This window comes from Scomber scombrus, chromosome 12 (genome assembly GCF_963691925.1).
Source record: "Scomber scombrus chromosome 12, fScoSco1.1, whole genome shotgun sequence".
NCBI classification, from domain to species: domain Eukaryota; kingdom Metazoa; phylum Chordata; class Actinopteri; order Scombriformes; family Scombridae; genus Scomber; species Scomber scombrus.
This window is the reverse complement of record NC_084981.1, coordinates 29,435,217-29,463,190: the sequence shown is the minus strand read 5'-3', so window position 1 is coordinate 29,463,190 and position 27,974 is coordinate 29,435,217. Positions and strand designations below refer to the sequence as shown.

The 27,974-nt window shown below is 40.1% G+C and overlaps 3 protein-coding genes across 3 annotated transcripts in view; 2 read left to right on the top strand and 1 right to left on the bottom strand.

Annotated features, from left to right (window-relative positions):
• The window catches only part of LOC133991866 (NACHT, LRR and PYD domains-containing protein 14-like), a 721,507-nt gene extending 718,455 nt beyond the window's left edge, over positions 1 to 3,052 (top strand). The window contains exons 11-12 of the mRNA XM_062430456.1: positions 1,376 to 1,549; positions 2,463 to 3,052. Coding sequence (XP_062286440.1) covers positions 1,376 to 1,549; positions 2,463 to 2,478 — 190 coding nt within the window. The 3' untranslated portion in view covers positions 2,479 to 3,052. The remainder of the gene's footprint in view (positions 1 to 1,375; positions 1,550 to 2,462) is intronic.
• The window catches only part of LOC133991890 (uncharacterized), a 527,851-nt gene that overhangs the window by 423,268 nt on the left and 76,609 nt on the right, over positions 1 to 27,974 (bottom strand). The window lies entirely within an intron of this gene.
• Positions 9,413 to 17,497, top strand: LOC133991864 (NLR family CARD domain-containing protein 3-like). Its single transcript, XM_062430453.1, has 12 exons — positions 9,413 to 9,457; positions 11,219 to 11,355; positions 11,504 to 11,626; positions 11,809 to 11,931; positions 12,032 to 12,142; positions 12,691 to 12,769; positions 12,931 to 13,159; positions 13,324 to 15,121; positions 15,225 to 15,398; positions 15,598 to 15,771; positions 15,907 to 15,953; positions 16,102 to 17,497. Exons 2-12 carry the CDS (start codon positions 11,267 to 11,269, stop codon positions 16,644 to 16,646), a joined length of 3,492 nt encoding a protein of 1,163 aa, XP_062286437.1. The 5' UTR covers positions 9,413 to 9,457; positions 11,219 to 11,266; the 3' UTR covers positions 16,647 to 17,497.

The following is a 27,974-nucleotide window of genomic DNA, read 5'->3' as shown; positions in this document are numbered from 1 at the left end:
AGACCCCGAGATACTTAAACCCCTCCACTTGGGGCAGTGACTCCCTTCCAACCCTAAGGGGGCAATCCACCTTTTTCCGGCAGAGCACCATGGCCTCTGATTTGGAAGTGCTGACTCTCATCCCGACCGCTTCACACTCGGCTGCAAACCGTTCCAGTGCCTGTTGGAGGTCCTGATGTGTTGAGGCCAACAGAACCACATCATCTGCAAACAGCAGAGAAGCAATTCTGAGTTCCCCAAACTGGACACTCTCCTCCCCCTGGCTGCGCCTTGAGATCCTGTCCATGAAAATCAGAACAGATCTGACTTTGGACACAGCTCTCACGTGTTGACATTCAGTCTTGCTGCCATGGTGTCTGTCACTGAAATGGCAGCTCATACCTGCCTTTATAATGTTATGAACCCCACCACCTCCCTCCCAACCCAAACAGATTCCAATTAGTTACTTTGTACATTATTTTATTACATTGCAGATGCACATCTTGTGTCTGTGTCAAGGCACCGTCTGACCTCTGGATGACTTCTGTTCCCTTTATGCACCATATATAATCACTCCTATGTTGTTTGTTTACTATTTCAATATTTTGGGATTTCCCCTGCCCCTTCAAAGACCAGCAGGTGTCTGTCTGAACCTGGGCAAATGTTTTGGGAACACAGAAAGTTCTCGTGACAGTGGTGAGGTCCCCTTGAACTCTGTCACCTCTTTCCCATATAAAATGCACACAAACATGACATGTACATTCTCACAGTTTCAAGATTCCATAAAACCACAATATTCCTTTATTTGACCTACACTGGTAGATCTAAAATCCATCTTAATAGATACGGGTCGAATGACCCGTAACAGCCTCAGTGTGTGGCACCTATACAAAAATATAAATTAATAAAATATTTTTATTTTTATGTATTTTGGGTGACTTCAGGAAAAGTCATCAAATTTCAGGCTAAAAGAATGATGTTTAAGGTATTTTTACTGCTGTCAAATGTCAAAACGGGTCAAATTTGACCCGAACAGTATGTAAGGGTTAAACAAATATGAGGCTTCAGCAGTCTGAGTTCCACATATCAAGTAAGTATGTTTGTGTTTCTTCAGTGTTTCCTTGCTGAGCTGCAGTGGAGGGATCCAAACTCAAAGAGGGAATTTAGTTCTAAATATTCTGAAACTTTGAGTCACACAAATCAAGTGTGAGTCTACCAGACTGTCAAAGCTTCATATTAGCTTCAATTGAACTTATTACACACACTCGCACTCACACACACATTTTCGAAACTTCTACATTTAAATCTTCTTCAGCTCTGAACACATTATGAAACATTTAATAATTTCAAACATGAACTTTGTTTTCTAAACTGACTTAATTTATTCTTTCTTCAGGTTGATGTGGTGTAGTTTGTCAAAGATCAGCTGTGATTATCTGGCCTCAGCTCTGAAGTCCAACTCCTCCCATCTGAGAGAGCTGGAACTGAGAGGAAACAACCTGAAGGATTCAGACGTGAAGCAGCTGATTGATCTTCAGCTGAGTCCAGACTGCAGACTGATGTATCTGGAGTGAGTAGAGAGTTGGAGTCAGTCTGTGCTGGTTTCAGCAGTTTAGTATTAAACACAGTCAGTATCAAAGCAAAGATCCAGTATTTCCTGGTGAAGCTCCAACCTTCTCAGTGCTGCTTTCCTCAGTGAAGCTGATATGAAGTTGATGTCTGCAGGAAATAAAGCTGGATTACAGTTGACAGCCTTACAAGATGTATAGAGACAGTGGTCCTCATCATCAAACTGTCACACCATCAAATCTGATCTCAAAGTGTTTGTTCTCTCATTTCAACACTAAACTATTGATCAGTTCATCTTTGTCAGAGCTCTAAGATCAGTCTGACTGCAGCCTGCAAATCACTGGCTCTGATTTCACACAAGCATCAATACGTTTAGTAACCATGTGGTCTTTATACAGACCAGAACCTCTGCTGAAGTCCAGGAATCACAGCAGCTGTTTAGCTGAGAGCTCTGACTGATTGTCATGTGATGATTTAACAGCAGGAAACATCTTCAAATCCCACAGAGACTCTGTAGCTTTAAACTTTGATAAGAGTTGACGTGTATCAGCAGTAAATCCATCAGTAAACTGATGAGTGAATGTCTCTGTTTCTGCAGTAATGATGTGTTCATGACTCTCAGCACTTTATTTCCTCTGTGTACTTGAGTGAAATCTGCAGAGGAAACACACTTGATAGTAAAAGTGTGTGCAGGTGTGTGAGCTTGGAGCTCAGTGTGTTCACTCCAACACGTTAACATGAGAGCTGAAAGGAAGCAAGCTACGCTGCACAGCTGTTCCACTTCTGGTCTGAACAGGACTGAAGTCCCTGCTGCTCTTTATACTGGATGTGCTGCATCACTGACTGACAGCTGATGAAGTGAGTCACACTAAACACTCATTTATCTCCTCTGTTCTTTCTTCTTCTCTCATCAGATGGAAAGATTACTGATCTCTGTTAGAGTGAGAGTGAACATCCAGGAGTGTTGAGAGAGGATCAGCTGGATCCTGATGATCCATTTGGAGTCTGGATCTGGATTTTGTCGTCTTCACTTAAGTCTCTTAACTGACTACAAACTGAACAGTTATGTCTGGATTTAGCTGAAGTCAGCACTTTACAGATTTGTTCTACATGAGCTGTTTGATGCAGAAAAGATAAAAACAGGTGTTATAAGTCAGACTGTGAGCCTGGGCTCATATTTATCAAGCGTCTCAGAATCACACTGAGAGTTAACGAGGACTAAAACTAATGAATGAAGCAGAAGAGAATTGACTGTGACTTTCAGCAGGAGAAGGATTACTGCTGGGAGAGAGTGAGACGTCGCTGTTTTACCACAGTCAGAGCAGCAGAGTAGAAATAATGATGACGTGTTGTAGTTTTCTCACAGTCTCAGCTGGAAATATGAAACAGTGGTCATTTGGTATATTATGTGTATAGGCAGGTAACCAGGCAGGTAACTTACCAAGGTTATGGAACATGCAGGTCAAATCATATCCTGCTTCTGTTGATAACAACATCAAGCCTGTGCTGAAAAACTTTGTATTTTTTGATTCCAGTCTAAGTTTTGATGATCATATCAGCAGCTGGTCCAGTCCTGTTTTCACCATTAAAACATAAAAATAATATCTATAAAACTAACACAGAACACTGCTGCTGTCACACTTTAACTCAAACCAGGAACAGAGATCATATTGTTAAAGTAATGAAACATCAGATGGTTGTTTATCAGTTGTCAGGAGGAAAATGAACAAGTTAAAATAAGTGACAGTGAAAATAGTCTGGAGGAAATGTGAGCCTGTTAACAAAGCTTCAGCTGTTATGGTAAGCTACTCCCCAACTCCTCCCAGGTGTGTTTAATGTTAGAACAAGATGGGATCCATCCCAGCATGCATCATAAGAGCTAGTAACCTCTTCATGCTGGTGACCTCTACTGTGTGGAAAGTGTGTCACTCTACCATGTGATTCAGTGTGTTCACAGTGGTTTTATTTTGACTTTTTATTGAAATGTTTTCATATTAAAACATTTGTGCTTTAATTAGTATGTAGTATTTCATGCTTAGAGTTGTATATTTTTATGAGCATTTATTTTCTTATTTTTAATTATTATGGAGTATACTATGAAAAGTTTTAAGTGTAATGCCAATATGTATATCTTTAATTGACTAGGCAGAATGTATTTATCTTTAATTAAATTATCCATTTTGTTAAGTATGGTAAGCATATTTACTCTTGGATGGTCAGCCAATCAGATGGCTTTAACAAGAAGTAGCTGGCTGCAACCTGCAGGATGGGACGGGGTATTTAAGAAGTATATTTGTCAGCATATTTGTAAGTTCTGTAATATTTATAATATCATTTGTAATTTTTATAATAGGTCAGTGACGGAAACATATTTAGTAAGTTAGAAGTATTTTTATTGAACAAGAGAAGACAATATGCAGATGTTCTCTTTTTCCTTTTTAACAAAAAAAACAAGAAGCTTGAGCTTGCTGGAACATTTAGATCAGAGGTGTCAAACATACGGCCCACAGGCTAGAACAGGCCCACCAAGGGTCCAGTTTGGCCCTCTGGATAACTTGAGTTTTTTTTACTCATCATTCACAGTCAAGGTTTCGGATCTTAATGTGGACGTCTAACTTGATGCAACTTACTTGCGATGTGATTAAGATGTGAAGGACAAATTTACCTCAGTGGGCTTGGACACATTTTATCAGTATCTCTTACCAGGGTAACCCTAGATTGTTTATCACAGGAAAATTATAATGTGTATTACATATATAATCTATTATTTGTAGGTTTTTATGCAATAGTTTTACTGGTCCGGCCCACTTGAAATCAAATTGGGTTCTATGTGGCCCCTGAACTCAAATGAATTTGACACCCCTGGTCCAATATTATAACTAATTATAAGAAACGTGCAGTAAAAAAAAAGTACAGACAAAATCAAAGATTGAAAAATGACCATGCTTAAACTCTCCTTCTCCCTGACATACACATAATCAGGTTGCATAGTAAATTGGGCGAAAACAAAACTGCAAATTCAGAAGTCAATGAGCCCTGTGCCAGGACCGTTTCATATATTATTATCCAAATGTAGTTCAAACCTCAGAGTGAAGTTAAAATAAAATTGATGAATGCAACAAGTTCTTTTAAAACACTTGTAAATGCAACACATCTGTTCACATGAATTCCTGCAAGATGCCCAATATCTTTATATATTATCTTTCATATTTGTAAAGCCAGCTGACACCAAACATGTAATAAAAAAAAATCTGTAGAAAATATCCAGAAACAATTCAGCACTTAATCATTTGAAGCTTTCTTCTCACAGATCCATCCATATTTTAACTCACAGCTCACAGCTTTCCATCCATCGCTCTCTTGGGCAAAAATGGCACAACGATGGCCGTCAGCAGGATGTTGCATCAAGGAGCTGAGGGGAGAACATGGTGGTTAGATTTTGACTGACACGTTTTATCATTCATTGGATCATGAATGGATCAGAGAGTGTCTTACTCTTTTATTAAACCAGTTCCTTTCCACTGCCAGCCGTCAGCTTTAGCTCTGAGGCTGATCCAGTAGCTGCTGATCCCCAAACTGGTCTGAGTGATGTTACTGATGAACTCCTGATGATCACAGAGAAAGAAGCCAACATCAATGACATGAAAATAAAATAAAAGCAATGTGTCTAAAGTAATCTGTTCTCCAGACTGTATTTTTTATTTTATTGTATATATTTATTTTATTTTATTATTTAATGTACTAAAGACTGTCACCATTTACTAATCTTCACCCAATGTTGGTACAAGATCTATACAGAAAAAAGTAGTTTATCTTACTAATGTGTAGTAGTAGTATATATCATATTTAAGACATAGTTTACTTTTCTCTTTAATATTTTAAGTATCCAGAAATGCATTTTGTCTCTCGCCAAAAATACTAGCTCAGATACTTTCTAATTACATGAGCAGCCATTAAAAGTCTTTCAGTGTTACCTGCTCCTCTGGACTTTCTATAACAACCAAATCTGCCGTCTTGCCTCTGCAGTCGTCTCGAGCTTCTTCCCAGCTGCTGCTTGTGTTGCTCCAGATCACATAGCAGCTGTCCCGGAAGTGAAACCAACCTGACTGACAAGGTTCAGTCTGTCTCTCTGAGAGAAATAAGACAGGAAAACATTTGGATTACTGTATTAATTATCGGTAACTTTTGGGACAGAATGAAGAGGTATTAACTAACTTTTTCTCTTGTAGTAGTCTGGCCTCCACTCAGTCTGATTCCACCCAGGTGAGGTTGGTGTTGACGTAATCCATAATGGTGAAGTAGTGGTAATAGTTTCATTTCCTGCCCTGAGCTGCTGGTTTTCTGCCTTCACTCGCTGGTTTTCTGCCTTCACCTGCTGGTTTTCTGCCTTCACTTGCTGGTTTTCTGCCTTCACTCGCTGGTTTTCTGCCTTCACTCGCTGGTTTTCTGCCTTCACCTGCTGGTTTTCTGCCTTCACTTGCTGGTTTTCTGCCTTCACTCGCTGGTTTTCTGCTTTCACCTTCTGGTTTTCTTCCTTCACCTTCTGGTTTTCTTCCTTCAGCTGCTGGTTTTCTGCCTTCAGTTGATCTGTCAGACTACTGAAGTTTTCTTTGGCTTTGATGACAGCAGAAAGGTGTCGATTGGCTTGGTCTGAACTTTTAATCTCGTTGCTCAGCTTGGTGGAGATGACAGAGGTAACTGTAGTGTAAAAACAGGAGAAGTGTTGGTCTGTGTGTTTGTTTTAATATTACATGTTATCAGGCGGGGAGTTCCGGTCCTCTGAAATGAGGCCAACGCAGAAGTAACTTAAAACTGCATTCTATCAAAAGGCCACCAGGGGGCGTTTTGGTGTCAAAAGGACTTCCGTCTCTATACAAGTCAATGGAGAATTCACCAACTTCTCACTTGATTTCTAACCTCAGTAAACGTTTTCAAAATGTGTTTATGGTCTCAATCGCTAGTTTAAAGCCTTCTTCAATGCAGTATGATGTTCATTTGGGACATTTTGGCCTCCCTGATTTTATATGTGACGATAAAGCAGGGTATGCATTAGGGCGTGGCTACGTGGTGATTGACAGGTTGATTGGTTCACAGGTTCAGGAGGGCGGCTCATGCTCCTCCTGATGCCCATATAAGTAGAATCCCTGTTTTTATTTTTCCCAGCATGCACCTAAAATTTTCAAGATGGCGCTGCTCAGATCCGAAACTATTGGCTTCCGAGCAGCAGTCCAAAAACCAATGGGTGACGTCACGGATGTTACGTCCATTTCTTATATACAGGCTATGGAACACACTTATGACCTCAAAATACTAAGTGTAAGTACAGAAGAAGAGATTTGAGACACAGCAACATTTCTATATCAAGTGAATGTCTTCTGATGCTTTGTTTCGTTGGGTTAACACTCACAGTGGATACGAGGAGCCAGGATTCCCAACAGTATCATCCAACCCACTGCCACTGGTAAAAAAGGCCGAATGATGGAGAGAAACTTTTTATCTGTCAAAAAATAAGAATTCACTTTAATCACTGCGAGAGTGATTTACCAGTCAAACAGTAGATTTTTAATGCAAAACTAAAGAACAGCCTTTTTCCATGATAATCACATTCAGTTATATATTTTGAGCCACTTGCAACAGAAACTCTTTTCTGTTATGCATGGTTTAAAAAAATAAAATAAAATAAATGAGCACATTGTGTACCTCAAGTGGCAGGTGTTTTATCCCCAGTGTTATATTCTGCATTAACATAGATGTCTTCTTCCTCAATTCCCTCTGAAACAGAAGAAACAAAAAACAAATAATAAAGTGAAATATCTAAACTGAATGAAGTTGAGCAAATGGAAATAAATGCAAAAAAGTATATCATGTTGAAGACTGATTTTAAAAAGCATCGTGCAACGTGAATATAGATCAGCAGGTGTGTTAAATACACTCTCAGCCAATCATATCTCTGCTTTCATAGCCCTGAAACAGCCGAGCCAGGACTTCAGCAACACTTACAGTTAAGTACATATAAGCTAAATATAAGATATCAAATAGCCACTGTATACGTTTTAGCCACTTCTGTACTACAGTAACTCAAGTATCGACCCTTCAGTTGCACTTTTCATGGACCAAATATGGTGTCATCCATATCGTTTATTGGATACTTGCCCTCCTATCTGTTTGTCACCTTTTCTTTTTAACATTTATATGGATGATCTATCAGGGCAGTTAAACAGATGTGGAACAGGGTGCATGGTTGGTAATTAGACCTGATTTCAATTAAAATACAACAACTTTGTCTTTGTGACTTTCAAGCTCAGGAAAATACCAAACAGTATAACTCTGTCTCTAAATAATTACTACTTGTACACCCATTGTACATACTTATAGCATATAATATTGGTGCTTTAAAGCCTATAATTTCTTTATTTATACATGGGATCCCTATGTATGGTAGATTTTGTATCTGTTGTGGTTTTTCTGTCTTCTATGTGCTCGAATCCGGCCAGGGACCTATGCTGCAGGTCATTCCCCTCTCTCTCTCTCTCTCTCTCTCTCTCTCTCTCTCTCTCTCTCTCTCTCTCTCTCTCTCTCTATCTCTCTCTCTCTCCCTCCTGAGCCACAGCTGCCCCGGAAGGAAGTGTTTTTCATACATGATACTTCCCTGATAACTGGGCCTTCTGAAGATCCCACCATGTGTAACTGTTATAGAGGTTTACAGACAGCCATATGAATTAGATTCCTTATTATTCAGCTCCTGCATGCCCAAACAAAAACATCTACAAAAAAATAGTTCATGCTGTTTGTCATACACAGCAAACTGACTATTTATATAACGCCTTTGTTGTCTTTGCACTACTCTACACTACTCTACATGCCACATCCTCCCATTCACACACTTATTCATACACTGCCATGTAATGTGCCAACCTGCTCATCAGAAGGAGTTTTCTAATCATTCACACACACATGAACACACTGATGGCACATCAGGAGCAATTTGGGTTTTTAGTCATTTGCCCAAAGACACGTTGACATGCGGTCTGGACGAGTAGGGGATCAAACCACTGATGTTACCATAAGTGGACAAACCTCCTGAGCCAAAGCTGCTTCGCTCTGCTAATGTTAGCGGTAATTATTTATTCATTAAAACAAAAGAAATGCTTACAACCGCTTTCTTTTGTGGTGTTGAAGTCTAGCATGTAAATGCTGCTTCCTTCCTTGCTTACTTACTTGGTGGCTTATGGAGGACCACAATGGTCACTGAAGAAGGAATAAAGGAATTTGATTAATTAATAACTAATTGTACAATTAAAAAGAGGAATTTAGGGGAAAGGGATTTTAAAAAGCAACTTTAAAATAGTAATTTAAAACACCATTTAGAAAATACATTAATGAATAAATTCCCAAATAAATAACTGAATTTCAATTTTAAAAACAGAAATAAATAACTGAATTTTATTGAAGAATACGACTCTTAATCAGGCATTTTAAAAGGGCAATTCCGTTTTCTATTTGCATCTCCATTTAGGGATTGCTTTTCTTTATCTTATTGGATAATGGACTTGCTGAGTGATTATTCCTTTTCATTTCCACTTTCAGTGTCCCTCCTGGGCTGAAAACTGCAATGCACATAATCTCTGCGCTGAGATGTAAGAAGCTGTCTGACTGACTATCACACTGTGACTCAGATGTGAGACAGGCTGTGTGAAGAACCGTTCACACTGCAGACCCAAATATAGCAGACAAGGGGCGAGAAGTGAAACTGTCAGATATGTTGTGCAGACTTGCTGCAGTAAGCGGTTTGTACCACCAGGTGGACACGTGGTGGAGGCACGCACTTTCTCTTCCTGTTTATTTCCTGGTCTACATTTACTTTATGTTGTTGTGGTTTCGTGACAATAAGATGTTCTCCATCTAAAAGGTAATGAAAGTTTCTAGTGTTTCTCACCGTAATGGCGTTTCATCTAGCAACAACAACAGAAATGAGCTGTTGTTATAAAGGTCGCGTGGAACTAACGGTGAACTTATAACAGATGGAACATTTCCGCCATGTTCTTGTTAATAGAGTTTGAAAATGTTCATCTTCAGTCGTTGAAAACTGTTATTTCTGTGTCCCACCATGACTGACTGACAGCAGGTTTTTCTACCTGAGTCAGTCTGTAGTTGAGGCGGATATTAGCCGCAGTTGTCCCCGCTGTCTGTGACACTATGCGATCACTACAGGTGAACTGTTTATAGGGGCACGGGCAGCTTTATTTATATAAACCATTTCATACACAATGGCAACTCAATGTGCTTTACATATACACTCACTATACCTGTTTATACTTTCACCGGCGTCTTTATTATCTATGCACTCAAATTCAATCCAATACAACAACTCTTCCATATTTTCTACTTTATTTTGTATTACTGAGGTCATAGTGGGTGATGGTGGTGAATTAGGGTGGATTATATTGAATGGTGTTCTTAATATTTTGTCCACTCCATTAACATACATGAGGGAGGCAAAATATCAGGAACACCAGTCCATACAATGCACCTCATTACGCTGCCACCACAACATCAATAATAAACATAAAGTAGAGTTATCACCTTCCTGACAATGTTTGTATTGGATTGAATTAGACTGCACAGGTGTAGCCTACCTAATAAAGTGGCCGGTGACTGTATTTATAAACTATGACTTCAGTGCCTCCATTTACTACTTTATACTTTCACTCTACTTCATTACAGAGGAAGATATTTTACTCTTTACTCCACTACATTTCCCCACTGCTATCATTAAGATTTTACATTTAAAGAAATAAATGATCCATCGATAAAATGAATATGGGAAAATTGCCATAAGAGATCAGTGCAGTATAATCACAGCAGTAACTATTAAAAACTGATTTTATTAGGAACACCTGTATAGTTTAAGGCAATCCAATACAGCAATACTGCCATAAATTCTACTTTGCAAAGCTTCTATATTTTCAGTGTCAGAGTAAATGATGAATAACTAATGAATGAATCAATGAAGCTTTCTGTCAATTTCAGTGTGTAAGTGAACGTAAATCCTCCTCGTGTGTGCTCATCTTCACTGCAGCTCTATATCGCCCTCTAGTGGAATGAAAGAAGAAATACAGCAGTTGAAGGCAGCTTTCTCTGCTTCACACTGATATACAGTAGAAGATGACTGTCACAGGAGGAGCAGCTGAAATTTAGGATTTCACAGATGAAATTGTGTGAATGTGAATGAATGAATGAATAGCTTTATTTGTCACTGTACCGAAATACAACGAAATTACAGCAACCATCCTGTCCGTACATATACAACATACAATACATATAATGAGACAGACATAACCGGATGACTGAGCTTATTTGAAAGAGGAAAAGGAAAGAGACAAGGGGAGAGGAGGAGGGAAAAAAAGGCAGCTCCCAGACTGTGCTCTGTATGGGAGTACAGTTTGGGAACGGTAAAAAAAAAGAATGTGTTAGCGTATGTGTGTATATACATATATATTCATAATTTTATTTATTTTATCCTATGCTGCTATCTGCTATCATATATGCTGCAAACTGAAATTTCAATCTATCTATCTATCTATCTATCTATCTATCTATCTATCTATCTATCTATCTATCTATCTATCTATCTAAATGATGTAAAGGATGATTTGTGTTTCCTCTCCAGATGAAAGAACAAAGTGTGTGTGACTGATATGGATGTGACTTCAGCAGCATGGATCATAGTGAGGTCCGAGAGGAGGGAGTCCGTCCCTCTAAAAGCTCTCTGTGTGGGGAACCTGACAGCCAGACCAAAGCTCAGAGGTGAGATGAAAATGTCTAGTTGTCAATAACTGTTCTCCTTTCACATCACATTTTACTACTATATGTGCCACTATAATTGGTGCAGCACTTTGGTAAACTTGTTGTTTTTAAAATGTGCTATATAACTTCTGTATGTGTTGTGTTGAAGCCTAGAGCAGCAGTACAGACCAGACTCTACTGGACCTGGACCTGGACCTGGACCGGGACCTAGCTGTGTGTCCTTCAAGAGCGACCAGTCACCTGATTTTAAACCACATTCATGTGATCAAAAGTAAGTTGTTCTTAATATTGAAATTGAAATTGAGAAAATCTTCTTCAAAATCAAGCACATTTGGCCTCAATGATCACAAGAAACTGAATGGAGGGTCTGGTAGAGATCCATAATGTTGGCAATTAGATAATTTCAGTTTGTTTGTTTACATATTTAAAATAGGAATTCTGTTTTTCTACCAGGATCTATCAGAGACCAGACTCTACTGAACCTGGACCTGGACCTGAACCCAGCTGTGTGTCCCTCAAGAGCAACTGGTCAAAGGATTTTGATATTAATTTTAAACAACATTCATCTGACAAAAAGTAAGTTGTTTTTAAAAAATTAAAAAATAAATTATGAATATTTTATTCAGTGTCAATTCAACTGAACATTTGAGTTTCAATGAATGTGTTTTTGTACCAGGATCCATCAGAGACCAGGCTCTCATGGACCTGATCCTGAACTCAGCTCTGTGTCTTTGAAGAGTGACAGTTCAAAGGATTTCGTTACTAATTTTAAACGACATTCATCCGAGTAAGTTGCTTTCAGCATAAAAGTTGGGTTATTAGACAGTGTGACAAAACATCTAAATCAGGGTAGATAGTTCTGAGTTGAGATATTTGAGATTTGGGTCATTTATTTATATTTTTGATGTGAGCACGTTTAGCTCCATAAGAAATCGAATTAGTGAATGAATGAATTAGATCTTCTCAGTTTGTTGTTGTTTCTATTCAACACATTTTAAAGAAGGATTTCTTCTCAAACTATCCGTTCTAATGATTCATGATCATTTTAGAATGAAGGTTCATCAGAGTTTACAAAAAATGTCTTTAATACATAATAAAATGAAAGGTGACAATCTAATGGGTTTTGAGTTGTAGTCGCATCTCTGACCTGAAAGCTACAAACAGAAAGAGATGTTGATTCTTAGTGAGATCAGCAAGACCAGTAAAGCTTTACCACTACAGGGAGTCATCTGGTTCTCTGTTTACATCCAAATGTCACACGATGGACCTTTAGCTTGTGTTTGTCTCTGTGTGGACAGACATAATGTGAGCTCATTCTTCATGATTCCTCCACAGAGTGGACCAGGAGAGCTCAGAGGTTCCCAGTGGTCAGTCTGCCCAGCAGCATCAAACACACCTGGACTCCATATTTATGGTCTGTACATGTACAACAACTAATTTAACATCTATTCTGTTCACAATCATCTCCATGCTGCACTTTGTAGACCAGTGGATTGTCAGTGTGTCCAACATGGATCTGATGTTTGCTTCGTGATTTTAGTTTGATTGTGTCATTCATATATTATTCTGTTCCAGCTGCTGGAGGAGAACATCGTCACTTTTGTGAAGAACGAGCTGAAGAAGATGCAGAAGAGTCTGAGTCCAAATAACCCAGAAGGCTTAGAGAGTCAGAGGGAGGATGAGGAGGTGTTGGACGGTGAGGAGGAAGAGCAGAGGAGGAGCAGCAGAGACGCATTTCTGAAGATCACACTGCACTTCCTGAGGAGAATGAAAGAGGAGGTTCTGGCTGACTGTCTGCAGAGCAGTAAGAGGATTTCTATAAACATTTAACATGCTGGATAAATGAGACATTTACTTATATATCAAGAGATGGACGTGTTCATAAATGCATCATTTTGCAGAATTAAATATTTATAATATTTTCTTTATGAATCAATTATTGATCTTATTTATTTTGTGTTTATTCAGGAAGTCCTGCAGGTTGTCAGTCTAAAGTCAAATCTCGCCTGAGTAAAAAGTTCCAGTGTGTGTTTGAGGGGATCGCTAAAGCAGGAAACCCAACCCTTCTGAATCAGATCTACACACCGCTCTACATCACAGAGGGAGGGACTGCAGAGGTCAATGATGAACATGAGATCAGACAGATTGAAACAGCATCCAGGAAACCAGACAGACCAGAAACAACAATCAGACAAGAAGAGATCTTTAAAACCTCACCTGGAAGAGATGAACCAATCAGAACAGTGATGACAAAGGGAGTGGCTGGCATTGGGAAAACAGTCTTAACACAGAAGTTCACTCTGGACTGGGCTGAAAACAAAGCCAACCAGGACATACACTTCACATTTCCATTCACTTTCAGAGAGCTGAATGTGCTGAAAGAGAAAAAGTTCAGCTTGGTGGAACTTGTTCATCATTTCTTTACTGAAACCAAAGAAGCAGGAATCTGCAGGTTTGAAGATTTCCAGGTTGTGTTCATCTTTGACGGTCTGGATGAGTGTCGACTTCCTCTGGACTTCCACAACAATGAGATTCTGACTGATGTTACAGAGTCCACCTCAGTGGATGTGCTGCTGACAAACCTCATCAGGGGGAAACTACTTCCCTCTGCTCGCCTCTGGATAACCACACGACCTGCAGCAGCCAATCAGATCCCTCCTGAGTGTGTCGGCATGGTGACAGAGGTCAGAGGGTTCGCTGACCCACAGAAGGAGGAGTACTTCAAGAAGAGATCCAGAGATGAGAAGCAGGCCAGCACAATGATCTCACACATCAAGACATCACGAAGCCTCCACATCATGTGCCACATCCCAGTCTTCTGCTGGATCACTGCTACAGTTCTGGAGGATGTGTTGAAAAGCAGAGAGGAAGGAGAGCTGCCAAAGACCTTGACTGAGATGTACATCCACTTCCTGGTGGTTCAGTCCAAAGTGAAGAACATCAAGTATCATGGAGGAGCTGAGACAGATCCACACTGGAGTTCAGAGAACAGGAAGATGATTGAGTCTCTGGGAAAACTGGCTTTTAAGCAACTGCAGAAAGGCAACCTGATCTTCTATGAATCAGACCTGACAGAGTGTGGCATCGATATCAGAGCAGCCTCAGTGTACTCAGGAGTGTTCACACAGGTCTTTAAAGAGGAGAGAGGGCTGTACCAGGACAAGGTGTTCTGCTTCGTCCATCTGAGTGTTCAGGAGTTTCTGGCTGCTCTTCATGTCCATCTGACATTCATCAAGTCTGGAGTCAATCTGCTGGCAGAAGAACAAAAAACATCACAGAAGTCTGAAACTAAACAAGAATCTTCAATGACATATCTCTACCGGAGTGCTGTGGACGAGGCCTTAAAGAGTCCAAATGGACACCTGGACTTGTTCCTCCGCTTCCTCCTGGGTCTTTCACTACAGACCAATCACAAGCACCTACGAGGTCTGCTGACACAGACAGGAAGCAGCTCAAATATCATTCAGGAAACAGTCGAGTACATCAAGAATAAGATCAGTGAGAATCTGTCTGCAGAGAGAAGCATCAATCTGTTCCACTGTCTGAATGAACTGAATGATCGTTCTCTAGTGGAGGAGATCCAACAGTACCTGAGATCAGGAAGTCTCTCCACAGATAAACTGTCTCCTGCTCAGTGGTCAGCTCTGGTCTTCATCTTACTGTCATCAGAAAAAGATCTGGACGTGTTTGACCTGAAGAAATACTCTGCTTCAGAGGAGGCTCTTCTGAGGCTGCTGCCAGTGGTCAAAGCCTCCAAAAAAGCTCTGTAAGTAGACAGATAGTGTAAGATTCATTTGTCTGCTATCTTTTGAACAGGAGAGAAAAATAAATAACTTCTTACTTGTTTTTCCTTATTATTTCCCATCCAGGCTGAGTGACTGTAACCTCTCAGAAAAAAGCTGTACAGCTCTGTCGTCAGTTCTCAGCTCTGAGTCCTCTAGTCTGATTGAGCTGGATCTGAGTAACAACAACCTGCAGGATTCAGGAGTGATGCAGTTGTCTGCTGGAATGGAGAGTCCCCATTGTACTCTGGAAACTCTCAGGTCAGTATCATCATGATGTTCAACAGAGGACATTCTCCCTTTTGCCAAATGCTTCACTCTTCATAAACATCTTTTCCCATCTGGCTGGATGCTCAACTTATGGAGCGCCCTGATTCAGTTAATCTTTTAGTTAGTTGGTTATTTTTAGAGACAGTTGGTTGTTGTGTCTGACACTGTTGACTGTTTTGTATGTTTTCAGGCTGGGAGGATGTCTCATCACAGAGGAAGGCTGTGCTTCTCTGGCCTCAGCTCTGAGCTCCAACCCCTCCCATCTGAGAGAGCTGGACCTGAGCTACAATCATCCAGGAGACTCAGGAGAGAAGCTGTTGTCTGCTGGACTGAAGGATCCACACTGGAGACTGGATATTCTCAGGTATGGATAGACACTGTCCGATAGAGGAGGAAGAGCTGGAAACAGTCTATCAAAGCCCAACCATACATATGAACAGAATAATAAAGGAGTAAGCTAGTGATGTAATGAATCAGAACATGTTGCTCCTCCTTTCAGGGTGCAGCCTGCTGGAGTCCGATGGTTGACACCAGGTCTGAGGAGGTGTAAGTGTGTTTTTCATTGATTCATTAAAACAAAGCAGACTTCAGACTGTGAGATCACTTATTCACATCCTACTGAGGACGAAGATTATGTCATGATCAAACAGATAATACATCAATAACTGTAGTTGTATTGTGTCTCCTCTCTCAGATTTCTGTGAACTTGCACTGGATCCAAACACAGTGAACAGAAATCTCAAACTGTCTGACAGCAGCAGGACAGCAACATATGTGGAGGAGGATCAGTCATATCCTGATCATCCAGACAGATTTGACTGCAGGCCTCAACTGCTGTGTAAAAATGACCTGACTGGTCGCTGTTACTGGGAGGTCGAGTGGCGAGGAGGGGTTCATATAGCAGTGACTTACAGAGGAATCAGCAGGAGAGGAGACACTGATGACTGCAAGTTTGGAATGAACAATCAGTCCTGGACTCTGGATTGTTGTGATACTGGTTACTTTGTCTGGCACAATAACAGAAGACAATCCATCTTCTCCTCTTCCTCCTCTTCTGTCTCTAACAGAGTAGCAGTGTATGTGGACTGTCCTGCTGGCACTCTGTCCTTCTACAAAGTCTCCTCTGACACACTGATCCACCTCCACACCTTCAACACCACATTCACTGAACCTCTGTGTGCTGGGTTTAGGTTCTGGTCTGGCTGGTTTGGTTCCTCAATGTATCTGTGTTCTCTGTAAGGGGGGGTGTCTATATGCACTCATACAATTATAGGGGCACCACCTCCATTGATTAATTTAGGAAGAATTGTGAATTAATTAGTCAAGAGGAAATTAAATTAATAAAATGAAATGAATTAGCCTTGTATCTTAAAGTCATCAAGTCTGAATACAGTGACTTCCATACATATACGTGTGTGCGTGTGTCTACATATATATATATATTTCTAATCTGCTGCTGCATCCTGAACAGTCCCGACCCCTCACCTTGTCTGGGACGGGTCTGCTTTCTGTTCCCAGAGTCAAAACTAAACGGTCGAAGCAGTGTTCAGTTTTTATGCATCACATCTCTGCAACAAAAGCGCTCAGTTCTTTTAAATCAAGGATGAAGACTTTTCTGTTTGCTGCTGCCTTTAATTCAATCAAATTTGAGGCTTTTGATATATATCATACATTGCCTTGTAACGTTTACTCTCCTATCTAATTCTAGTTTTAATTGTTTTAAAGTATTTGTATTTTATATTTAAAGTCTGTGTAAAGTAAGAATAAATATGTGTTCTGAGTTTGACATACCACAGAAAAGTGTGTTGTTAACCATCCTGCCAAATTTGAATGATTAAAAAAATCGCCAAATATATGAAATTAGGCTTCAAAGTTGTGTACAAATCTGCTCCCAAACGCTGTGCGCGTTCCCGCCGAGTCCGCTGAAGCCCCGCCCCCTACCAAGTGCCACCTGTCAATCAAAGTCACCACCTCTACCAGAAACATGGACGCTAGGCCTGAGAGCTTTCTGCTGCTAACTCAGCTCGGCGGCTAACTTGGCTGCTAGCTCGGCGGCTAACTCAGCTAACTGGCTAACTGTAGACTGTAGTAGTAGTGTGCGCTGAATGTATTTATACCTCTACAGCAGCAGGGAGGGTTTATGCTCCGGTGTGTAACTGTAACCCAGCGGTGATTTTCAGACCCGTCTATTAAATCCAGACACAGAAATGTTGAAACACAGTTTGTGAAGCCTAGCTCCACAATTCAAATCTAAATGGTTGAAATGCTTTTTACACCTTTTTTAGAAATATATTTATGACCTATTTAAGGTGTTTAGAAGAAAATGTCTTAATTCACTTTACACAGTCTTTAACACATTTTAATTGAAATTAAATCTACTGTTACTGCTTTTACATTTTGTCTAGATGTCTTCATGTTTTATGTTAAGAACTTTGAATTGTCTTGTTGAAATGTGTTTCACAAATAAACTTGCCTTGCCTTCATATTTTGGTATCCGTTGAAATATTGATTAACTCTTTAGCAAAGATTTTAAACAATACATTTGTTCAGTTCAACACCCTTTAAAAGAATAAGAAATTAAAAAAGTGACAGCTTGTACAATATATAAAGTAGACCTTTATCCCACCCAGTTTGTCCATAGAATTAAAAAGTATACATTTGTATTACTTGTATTATGTGTACCTTTTTGTACATGTTTTGTATATGTAAATAGTTTTTGTTTGTTTGTTTGTGGTGCATATTGCTGCCAGTAACATCTCCATGTCAGTAAGTAGAAGAACAGCACATTTAACAGCAGCGTCACTTAAATAGAAGAAGAGTTCATTCAGCCATTACTAGTGACAGGAAGGATCTTTTGGTTTCGTTCTTTTCGAAGAGCTGTTCACAAAACAGTTCATCTATCACAGAAATGTGAAAAACAAACATGAGGAAGAGATGTAATACGGCTGCATTACATACACAACAACCTTATCCTGTGCCTGTGTTTGTTTCTGCTTTACAACATAACCTAACCACCATTAAACAAACAGATTTATAATAAAATAAAAACAGTTTTATTTCTCTGGTTCAATTATTTGTTCTCACTAATGCTGCTCCCTGTTACGGCCTTAAGCCGTATGTATTGTTTCTCCCCTTCCTCTGTGTGTGTGTGTGTGTGTGTGTGTGTGTGTGTGTGTGTGTGTGTGTGTGTGTGTGTGTGTCCACCCCACGGTTTAGAGTAGATCCTATGACTGGCTGATGACTGGCGGCTGGTGCTGAATTAGGCTGATTGGTGTGGGGCGGCTCCAATGAGAGTGATGACGTATAACAGGCAGGTGTGCGCTGCCAACAGAGGCAGACACCTCTGATCAGTCTTGGATAGTCAGTCTGTGTATCAGGTTGTGTGTTTGGGTTACCCAGAGTTGGGCCAGGGTAAGGTAAATACCATTAGCTGCACTGTTTTCATTGTATTATCCTATGCTAGGGTTAGGGGTGCTGATCCCTTGTATTTCTGTTTTCGTTTGATTATAGAGTAGTTAGTTAGGTTTTTGTTTAGAAATATTCTATTTGTTGTGTATTATCCACATTAGTCATTAGGCAGTAAGCTCCATTTTATTTGTAAGGAGTTCTCTTTTCGTTATCTTTGTTTATTGGTTTATCAGCACCTGGAGGCCCTTTTCTGTTGGATTTATTATTTGTCACCACGTGTCGATATAAATGAATAATTATCACTTTATTTTACAATCCATTTCCACCGGGTTGAGTGTGTGTTACTTTCCCTTTTCCCCTACGCTGGGTTCGTAACATACGTGGGGTGGACACACACACACACCCACACACACACACACACACACACACACACAGAGAGAGGAAGGGGAGAAACAATACATACGGCTTAAGGCCGTAACACTCCCTCTCTGCATTCACTCTGTAGCTCTCTCTCTCTACTGAAAGTGTGTGTTCTGCCCTCATGACTGACTGATTCTCTCTGCTCAAGTGAAGGTGAGTGGGTGCATTAGGATGAGTATGGGGCAGAGCATGATAGCAAAATGAAATGAACAGCTCCCAAGTGCGACTTGGATCCCTTTGTGGTTAGAAGAGAATCAGATCAGTTGCAAACGTTGCAGCACTGTTATTTATGGTGCATCCCCTGAAGTTGCATTTCTGACTCAGAAGGTCTAACAAACCTCACCACCCGACCTAACAATCCAAGTTGGCTGTCCCATCCATCAAGAGTCTGAAAGTTGTAATAATATCCTGTTTATTAGCAGTTTTGCCTTATTTGTCTCATTAAATCATCACTGTCCTAACTTCTATCTGTGGACGTGTTGCTATGCTGTTTGTATGCAGAATTGATTATTAGGCTATTTCCTGTAATGCAGGTGTATATTATTTCCAAAGAGTTTTGAGAAACATCATTTATGTTAAAATGATGGTGAAAACAAGCAGTTTAAAGTGGCAACAAGGTAATAAAACAGTTAACAGTACATTTATGTTTATAATGCAATTTAAGTTAATTTGTATGTAAATTAAAGCTGAGTGTTATAAGCTAATGAAAAATACACAAACTGAATGCTCTCTTTATTTATTTTTTGGTTGTAGGTAGAAGGGTTTGGTTGTTAAAGGAACTCCTGAAAAGCTTCCTTTAGTTCAGCTGGAGCTACAGTTAGTCCTCCATGTCTTGCTTGCCAAAAGCAAAAGACAAAAATCTTTTTACTTTGCATTTTGACTGAGCAGAATCATGTAATACTGGTATCTTCTTAGTCACATGCTGCACTCTGGCTTCCCGCTTTGTCTGCAGCTCCACACCGTCATCCCAGTCCAGTCCAAGCTGTCCCTCATATTCAAAGGGATCCATGCTCAAGATGATTGAGAGAATGAAATTCCTTAAATTTTCTAGGCGCTGGTCGAGGTTATAGATGATCTGATCGCCTCCTGTCTGGAAGATGTTCTCCACTGGGCCGCTCAGAAGTCCTGCTGCCTGGAAGATGTTCTCCATTGGGCCACTCAGACTTCCTGCTGCCTGGAAGATGTTCTCCACTGGGCCGCTCGGACTTCCTGCTGCCTGGAAGATGTTCTCCACTGGGCCGCTCGGACTTCCTGCTGTCTGGAAGGTGTTCACCGCTTGGCTGGTCTGCTGAGTTACTTCAAGGCGTTTTATTTCCTGAATGAGGGTGTCAACCTTTTCGAGCTCAGATCTCAAATACTGGCTCACATCATCACTCCCGTTGTCAGCTGCGACGTTCTCCATAAAGTTGTGCTCTTTGAGCTTTGTTTTCAGCATTGCCAATTCCTTGCTGTGCTTTTCGTGGCTCTCAAGGAGTCGCAGAATTTTTTCTTGTTCACGCCGCAGCATGACTCTAAGCTGATGGATGTCTTCCTCTCTTTCCATCAGCTTGACTCTGAGCTGATGGATCTCTTTCTTGCTCTCCACCAGCTCAAATCTGAGCTGATGGTTTTCTTCCTCTAGTGACATGTTTGGATGAGTCTGATGGTGAACGGGCAAACAGGTTGATTGTGCTGAGCTGAACTGAACCAAAGAACCAATGAAGTCCTGAAGAGTACTTTCTTTATGACATCACCAAAGGGCATAACTCTCTTTCAATGATGTCACTTGATGATGTCACATGGAATGCTGTTCATAGTACATTTTTAAAATGTATACTTTTAAAAATATTGATAGAATATTTCAGTATTTTGGTTCCATAACTTTGTACAATTTACCGTGTTGTTATTTAAATGTTTAGATCTTATTGCACCTGGACCAGAGTAATGTTAATTTCATTCCTTTACATTACAATGTGAAGAAATTTGAAATCAAACAAAAACAAAACCAAAGTTATTTCTAATGATGATGTTACAGAATCATCATATATTTATTTGTCTAATTGGACGTAGTTTCATAAAGAAGTAATGCTGAGTCACATCTCACCGTCCAAAGTGTGAATTTATGGTGGGAATCAAACAGAAGGTCTTAAACACTTAAATCACATCACAGATCTTGAACGAATTATTCAAGTTGTAAATCTTTACTGATCTACATTGTATCATTTGTTGAGAACAAAATAACCTAACAACAATCAATGGAAACCAAAATCATCAACCCATTGAGGGCTGGATTCAAAATCATCCTAACAGGGACTCTGCAAGTCAAAGCAGAAAATTAAACCCTGCTAAAGATCTTTTAACCCTCCTGTTGTCCTCGAGTCAAGGTAGGAAGGATGAAGAAGGAAGGAAAGGAGGAAGGAAGGGAGTAAGAAGAAAGGAAGGGAGGAGGGAGGGAGGGAGGGAGGGGAGGAAGGAGGGAAGGAAGGAGGGAGGGAGGAAGGAGGGAGGAAGGAAGGAAGGAAGGGAGGAAGGAGGGAGGAAAGAAGGGAGGAAGGAAGGAAGGTAGGAAAGAAGGACAGAGGAAAGAAAGAGAGAAGGAGGGAGGGAGGAAAAAGGAAGGGAGGAAGGAGGGAAGAAAGGGGGATGGAGGAAGGACAGACGGAAGGAAGGAAGGAAAGAAGGAACAGGCAAAACAGACAGGGTCAATTTGACCCGGGAGGACGACACAAAGGTTAATACAAACACTAACATTACACAACAACAACTCTTATTAAGTCAAACACAAGGAACAAAAGTCTGGACCATATGTAAACATGAAGGGGACAATGACAATCTGGCAAGGAATGAAACACAATACGAAATAGAGAACGGCTGATTATAAAACAAGGTACAGGTGTGTGGGGTAAATGTTGGGAACTTGGGTAACAGGAAGTTGAGTGACATGGGTTACAAAATAAAGCAGGCTGGTGGTATGGCATCATGAGAGAGACAGGATGCTCCAGGCTAATATTTACTAAGTTAACATTCTGATGGTATTTATTGATGTATTTAGTCTTATGTAATGTAAAATACATTAATATTTATTGTTCTATTCCCAGGCTCTCATTACACATAGTTTATCATTCACTGTCTCTACTATGGAAATGTCTTTTCTTATTGTATTCCATTAATTCTATTCCGGTTATTTATAATTAATTAAAAACTATGCCCAGACATTTGTACGTATGACTCTCCTTTATGGATATTTCTATTGCCCTGTTAGCTCTACCCTGATCATCAGCCGCCCCTTTCTGCACTTATTTCCCTCCTGCTTTGGGGGGATCCTTCTTTGAATTGCCCCTCTGAGGTTTCTTCCATTCCGTTCAATGTTTTTCCTCATCTCCACAAAGGTTAAGCACATTCTTGTAAAGCCCAAAGAGACATAAAATGGGGATAAACAAATTAACTCTACTTGACTTATTGTACAAAGCTTATCAGACTTGTTTTATTTGGAAAATCTTTGGAGAGTTTATTAATTTAATTCATTTGACTAAATGCTACTGTATTTACCTCCTCGGCAATGGCCTCGTCATTCCGGGTTTCACCACACGGTGGAGCTGTGGCACCATTAACGGCATCAAACGGTCATCTTAACTGATGTGATCAATTGTAAAACTGAGTTCTTTAGGCCTACATCTAATGTATGTACTGTATTGTATTTGTCGTGTTTACTTCCCATTATTATTATTAAAGTTAAATGCTGCTTAAGGTAAACTTCATCAGACAACACCTTTCCATCCTCCCTCTCTTCACCTTTCCCACTTTCAGTCTCCTTCTGTTCTGCTTCTCTGTAAAGTATACCGACGGCAGCTGCTAACATCGCTTGCTCCATCTTTGCTCCTAATAGTTATTTACCTTTATTCTTTACTCTTGTTTGAATTAAATGTGAACCACAAACACCTTGACTTTCCTAGGTGAGTTTTTCCTGCTGCTGTAGAGAAAATGTCTGGCTTGTGAAATGTAGAAGTGCAACAGAAGCAGTTTGAAAAGGGCCTGTTGTTGCTTTACTATTATAAATAGACATTATATTGATAGTGTGTAGTTGTGAAGTAATCAGCCAAGCTGTGCGGACTGTGTGATGATTATTTATTGCACGATACCTGGAAGAACACATCGTCTCTAACTGTAAACAGAGCATTTCGTGAGTTCATTCTTCAAAGACTAACTAGCAAGAACATGAGTCCATTCTGACAGATTCACAATATAACATACTAAAACCCACAGTAACCCTCCTTCTGTGGAAACACTTAAAAGTTGATCTGAAGCTAATATGAAGCTTCAGTCGTCTGAATGAGTCAAATCTTCATCTTCTATGTTTCAACGTTACAGTGTTTTTAGTAGCAAAGTCTTTTTGTTACTATGGTTACACCACAGCTCAACAGGAAACACTAAGAGGGAATCTGATGCTAAAAAGACTGATACTACAAAAAGTACTACTACTACTACATACAGTACTACTACTACTACATAAAGTACTACTACTACTACTACTACAAGAAGTACTACTACTACTAATACTAATACTACTACTACAAGAAATACTACTACTAATACTACTACTACTACAACAAGAAGTACTACTACTACTACAAAAAGTACTACTTCTACTACTACAACTACTACTATCAGTACTATATTACTACTTATACTACTACAAAAAGTACTCATTGTACTACTACTACTGTAAGAACTACCATTACTATTGTTACTACTACTACTATTTCCTTCCCCACTCAGTAAACATGTCAGATATCATTGATATAATAACTCAGACTGATGAAGCTCAATAGAAGCTGATTAGATATTTTAAATGACTGTTTGGAAACACTGTGATACAGTCCTCCATCACTTTACACTGAAAGCACATTAGAAGCAGATATTTTAATAGTCAGTATGAACAGGAGGATCACAGTGATTACACTCTATGTTATGTTTCAAACACAAAGACTGATTCAGCCTCTTCATGCAGCTCTTGATGTATGAATGATAAACTGTAGGTGGCGACATGTATACATTGAAACATCTCTGTACATTGAAATCCAGGCGTCCTTTAACACCAGAGCTAAATCATTTCTAAACATTGTGCACAAAAGTGACCTGAGGTAACTCCACTAGTTTTCAACCTATCACTTAAATATATTTTTAGCTATAATAAAGCAGCTTGATTTGATTTCATGATCATTAATATTGAAAGCCACCGTAAAGTCGAGCAGCACTGTCTCTACAGTCAAAGCAGTAGCACTCAGCTCTCTCAGGAGGCAAACTAAAGACTCAACTATTTGCTCCAGAGAATAGCAGCTTTCCATTCTTGTGTATTGGTACTATTTTGTCAGTTTTGCCTGCTGTTGGACAAATTATAACGAGTGCTAGTTTCAGCTCATTGTTTAGCTGCAACTTTACTGTTCTGGTTCACTCTCAGCGCTCTCATTGCATCGTTTTCAGAGAAAAAGCTCTTAAAGAAAGCCTCTGTTCTCTACCTGCTCAGCACCAAACAGCAGACAGACACAGTTATCTGTAGACTAGCTGCTGAACATAGTGGAGCATTTAGATATTTCCCTCAAGAGTTGGTAGAGAGAGAGAATACTGGACTTTACATTCAGCAGGTGGACAGAAACATGACTCCTAATGAATGATGATGTTGATCAGTCACTGCTGGAAGTGGAAATAAACAACAGTTTAATAAGGTAAACATATCAAGTTAAAGATGATGAGTCAGCGTTGTGTTCAAGGCTTGTTTCTTATGAAAACTAGTTAAAAAAATCTGTTGATGCAGTTGGTTTGTATGTGTCATTGTGTTATTCTCTGTGTTTGTTTTTGAGGTTATGTGCATGTGTGTGTGTGTGTGTGTGTGTGTGTGTGTGTGTGTGTGTGTGTGTGTGTGTGTGTGTGTGTGTGTGTGTGTGTGTGTGTGTGTGTGTGTGTGTGTGTGTGTGTGTGTGTCAGGCTGTGTACCTGCACATACCTGAACTTTCTGCCACTCTTTTTTTATATCTCTAATTCGTTGTGGTTGCTACTGTACACTTTGTTTTCACATGCACTGATTTTTATGTGCTACCCGTGTGTGTGTGTTTGTGTGTGTGTGTGTGTGTGTGTGTGTTGATGTGCACTTGTGCTGTGAGGTGAAGGCACAGTCATCTCTGACGCAGGCAGGCTGATCATGCTGGACCGCCGCCCGTCTCCTCCTTGCCTGTAATTAAGCTCGGTAGCAGATCTGGCGGCGGCTGACGGTTCGATGCCGAGGTGAAGAGTTGAAACTCTAATCGCTGTTTTGCTTCCACTGTGGAGGGGGCGGGACCGTGTGTGTGTGGGATGTTTGTGTAAATGTGTGTGTGTGTCTTTGTGCAGTTTTTGTCTTTGCGATTTGCATGTCTGTATTAGTTATTATCTATATGTGTGCACCTGAGTGTGTGAATGCATGCATGTACATAACAATGAGAGATATCAGTGAACAAACAACCAATTTTCCTCTTTGCTGTGTTGCTGATTTGAATAAATCAGCTGTAAAAATGTTCCTAGTTCCTTCTACAAACCAGCTTGTACCTGCTGTTGAATAAAAGGCCTGTATGTGTGTGTGCATGTCTGCGCTGTGTGTGTGCGTGTATGTGGTGAAGTTGAACTTGCATAAACCCGCAAGTCGTGCAATGAACTCGCCGGTGCGGCTTCATCTAAAGGTGAGCGCTTCTGCCTGTCGGAGGCATATCACTAACATAAACAGAGCGTTTGTGTTGAGCAGGGCGCGGCTCACCTGCAAGCTCGTCCTCATAATTAAAAAGAAGCAAAATAGAAACTGGATTTAATGTCTGTGTACACTATGCAGAGCTCGGGGGTAATATATCACAGTGTGAAGAAGAATAGGGCCGAGTATTCAACACTGAAACATGTCCTCAGCAGAGTATCAGTAGCTGTCAAATACTGAAAGTTAACTTAGAGTTATTGCGCAACATGTTAAAAGTCAGACATGTTTAATATGACAATTTGTCCACAAACAAAGTTCAATTATGTTGTTTAAACAATTACAATAAGAACTTTTGATAAGAAGTTTTGTCTCATTCTTCATTGTTTTTTGTGACCCGCAGGCTTCAAGTTTCCACATCACACTTGTGTTAGTTGCATAATGAACCATGATTGGCTCCAAACTAATTGGGATGTCAGAAATCTGCCTCGTAGGTACACACGTGGCTGTTTATGAGCAAATAGAACGTGTTCAGATCAGGTTGAAGCGTTGATTTTTGACTTGTAGGCAGTATTTCTACATACATAACTAGTGTTGTGTGATATGGACAACATTTTATATCCCGATAACGATATATGTCCCGATATAGTATTTTCGGCACCAATTCCTCTTTGGGTTCTGTTTCCACTGTGTTCTCCACCTCTGCCATGTTGTCTACGTCTATGCTCCCCTAGCAGTGCTGTAAATGAGTCTTTGTGGGTGATGCTACTGTAAAGTAGTAGCGTAGCTGCAGTTACATTAGCCTTCATTCATTGTTCATACAACATGAACTCACATGATACATTTGGATTATACGACGGTCCTTCCGACGTTGAGTTGTACTTTACACTGCGTACCTAAACCACAACCGTAGTAATGTTAACGTTGGTTAGCGGTGTTAGCCAAAGAATCACTAAAATGTTAGTGATTGTTTGTGAGTAAAGACACACCACTCTGTAACGCTGCTGTACGACTGCCTGCGATTTGAGTCTATTAGGAATTTAAAAGCGTAACAACAGAGGACAGTACTTAAAAGCACTACTAAAAACACTTATTTCCAAAGTGGTCCTCAATGGAAACAATTATGGCTGAATCATTAAAACCGAATAATCAAATCATTGTTGGCTCGGGACTAACTTCAACCTTTGTGCTGTGGTTGGTTGTTTGTTTGTTTTTCCATTGAAAAACTATAATCAAGAGTTGAGCTGTATAGTCTAGTACAGGAGTGGCGAACCATGTGCCATGGAGAGCCATGTGTATGCAGGTTTTCCTTCCAACCAAACACTTCAACAGGTGATTTCACTGATTAACACACTTCTGTGGCTGAAGCTGTGTTAATCAGTGAAATCACCTGTTGAAGTGTTTGGTTGGAAGGAAAACCTGCATACACATGTCTCTCCATGGCACATGGTTCGCCACTCCTGGTCTAGTATGAAGGGTTCATTAACAACTACAGGAGAGCATTTTTCAGCCACTAGGAGGAGCTCTAAGCTTCTTGTGTTGAACCTGAAACACGGCGTGAATTTTTCCTGCTGCCCTCGGCTACTTTGACTCGGTAGTAAGTTAGCCTGCTAGCTAGCTGACTGGACACACAAAAGTCCAGAGTGGTTTAAAACCTTCCAGAAAGTAAAGGATAATGTTGTCAGGTGTGAAATATGTGGAGCAGAGTTGAGCTATGGTGGCTTCACATGGACAAAAAGCTGCTGTGACGGTTACTGAGAGAGACGGACCTGATGCTAATCACCAAACTAGTCTCAGAGAGAAAACTAAAGTTACGTCTCTCATTGCTAACATGATTATCTATTTAGCTCTTGTGAATGTTGGCATGCAGCGAATATTCGGTTATACTCACCAGTTAACCTACCATGAAAACACTGGCTCATAAACATCCCTACTAACAATATGAACTGTGTGTTTCTGTAGTTTGACACAGTGGAGACTCTTCTCTACAGAGATGATCAGCTGATCAAGTTCGTTAAACTTCTTAAATTTTGTGTACGTGAGATTTA

Coding starts and splice junctions, on each gene's coding strand:
- LOC133991864 (XM_062430453.1), top strand. CDS start 11,267: ATGGATCATAGTGAGGTCCGAGAGGAGGGAGTCCGTCCCTCTAAAAGC. Junction 11,356..11,503: donor AGCCAGACCAAAGCTCAGAG/GTGAGATGAAAA, acceptor GTTGTGTTGAAG/CCTAGAGCAGCAGTACAGAC. Junction 15,399..15,597: donor TGTACTCTGGAAACTCTCAG/GTCAGTATCATC, acceptor GTATGTTTTCAG/GCTGGGAGGATGTCTCATCA.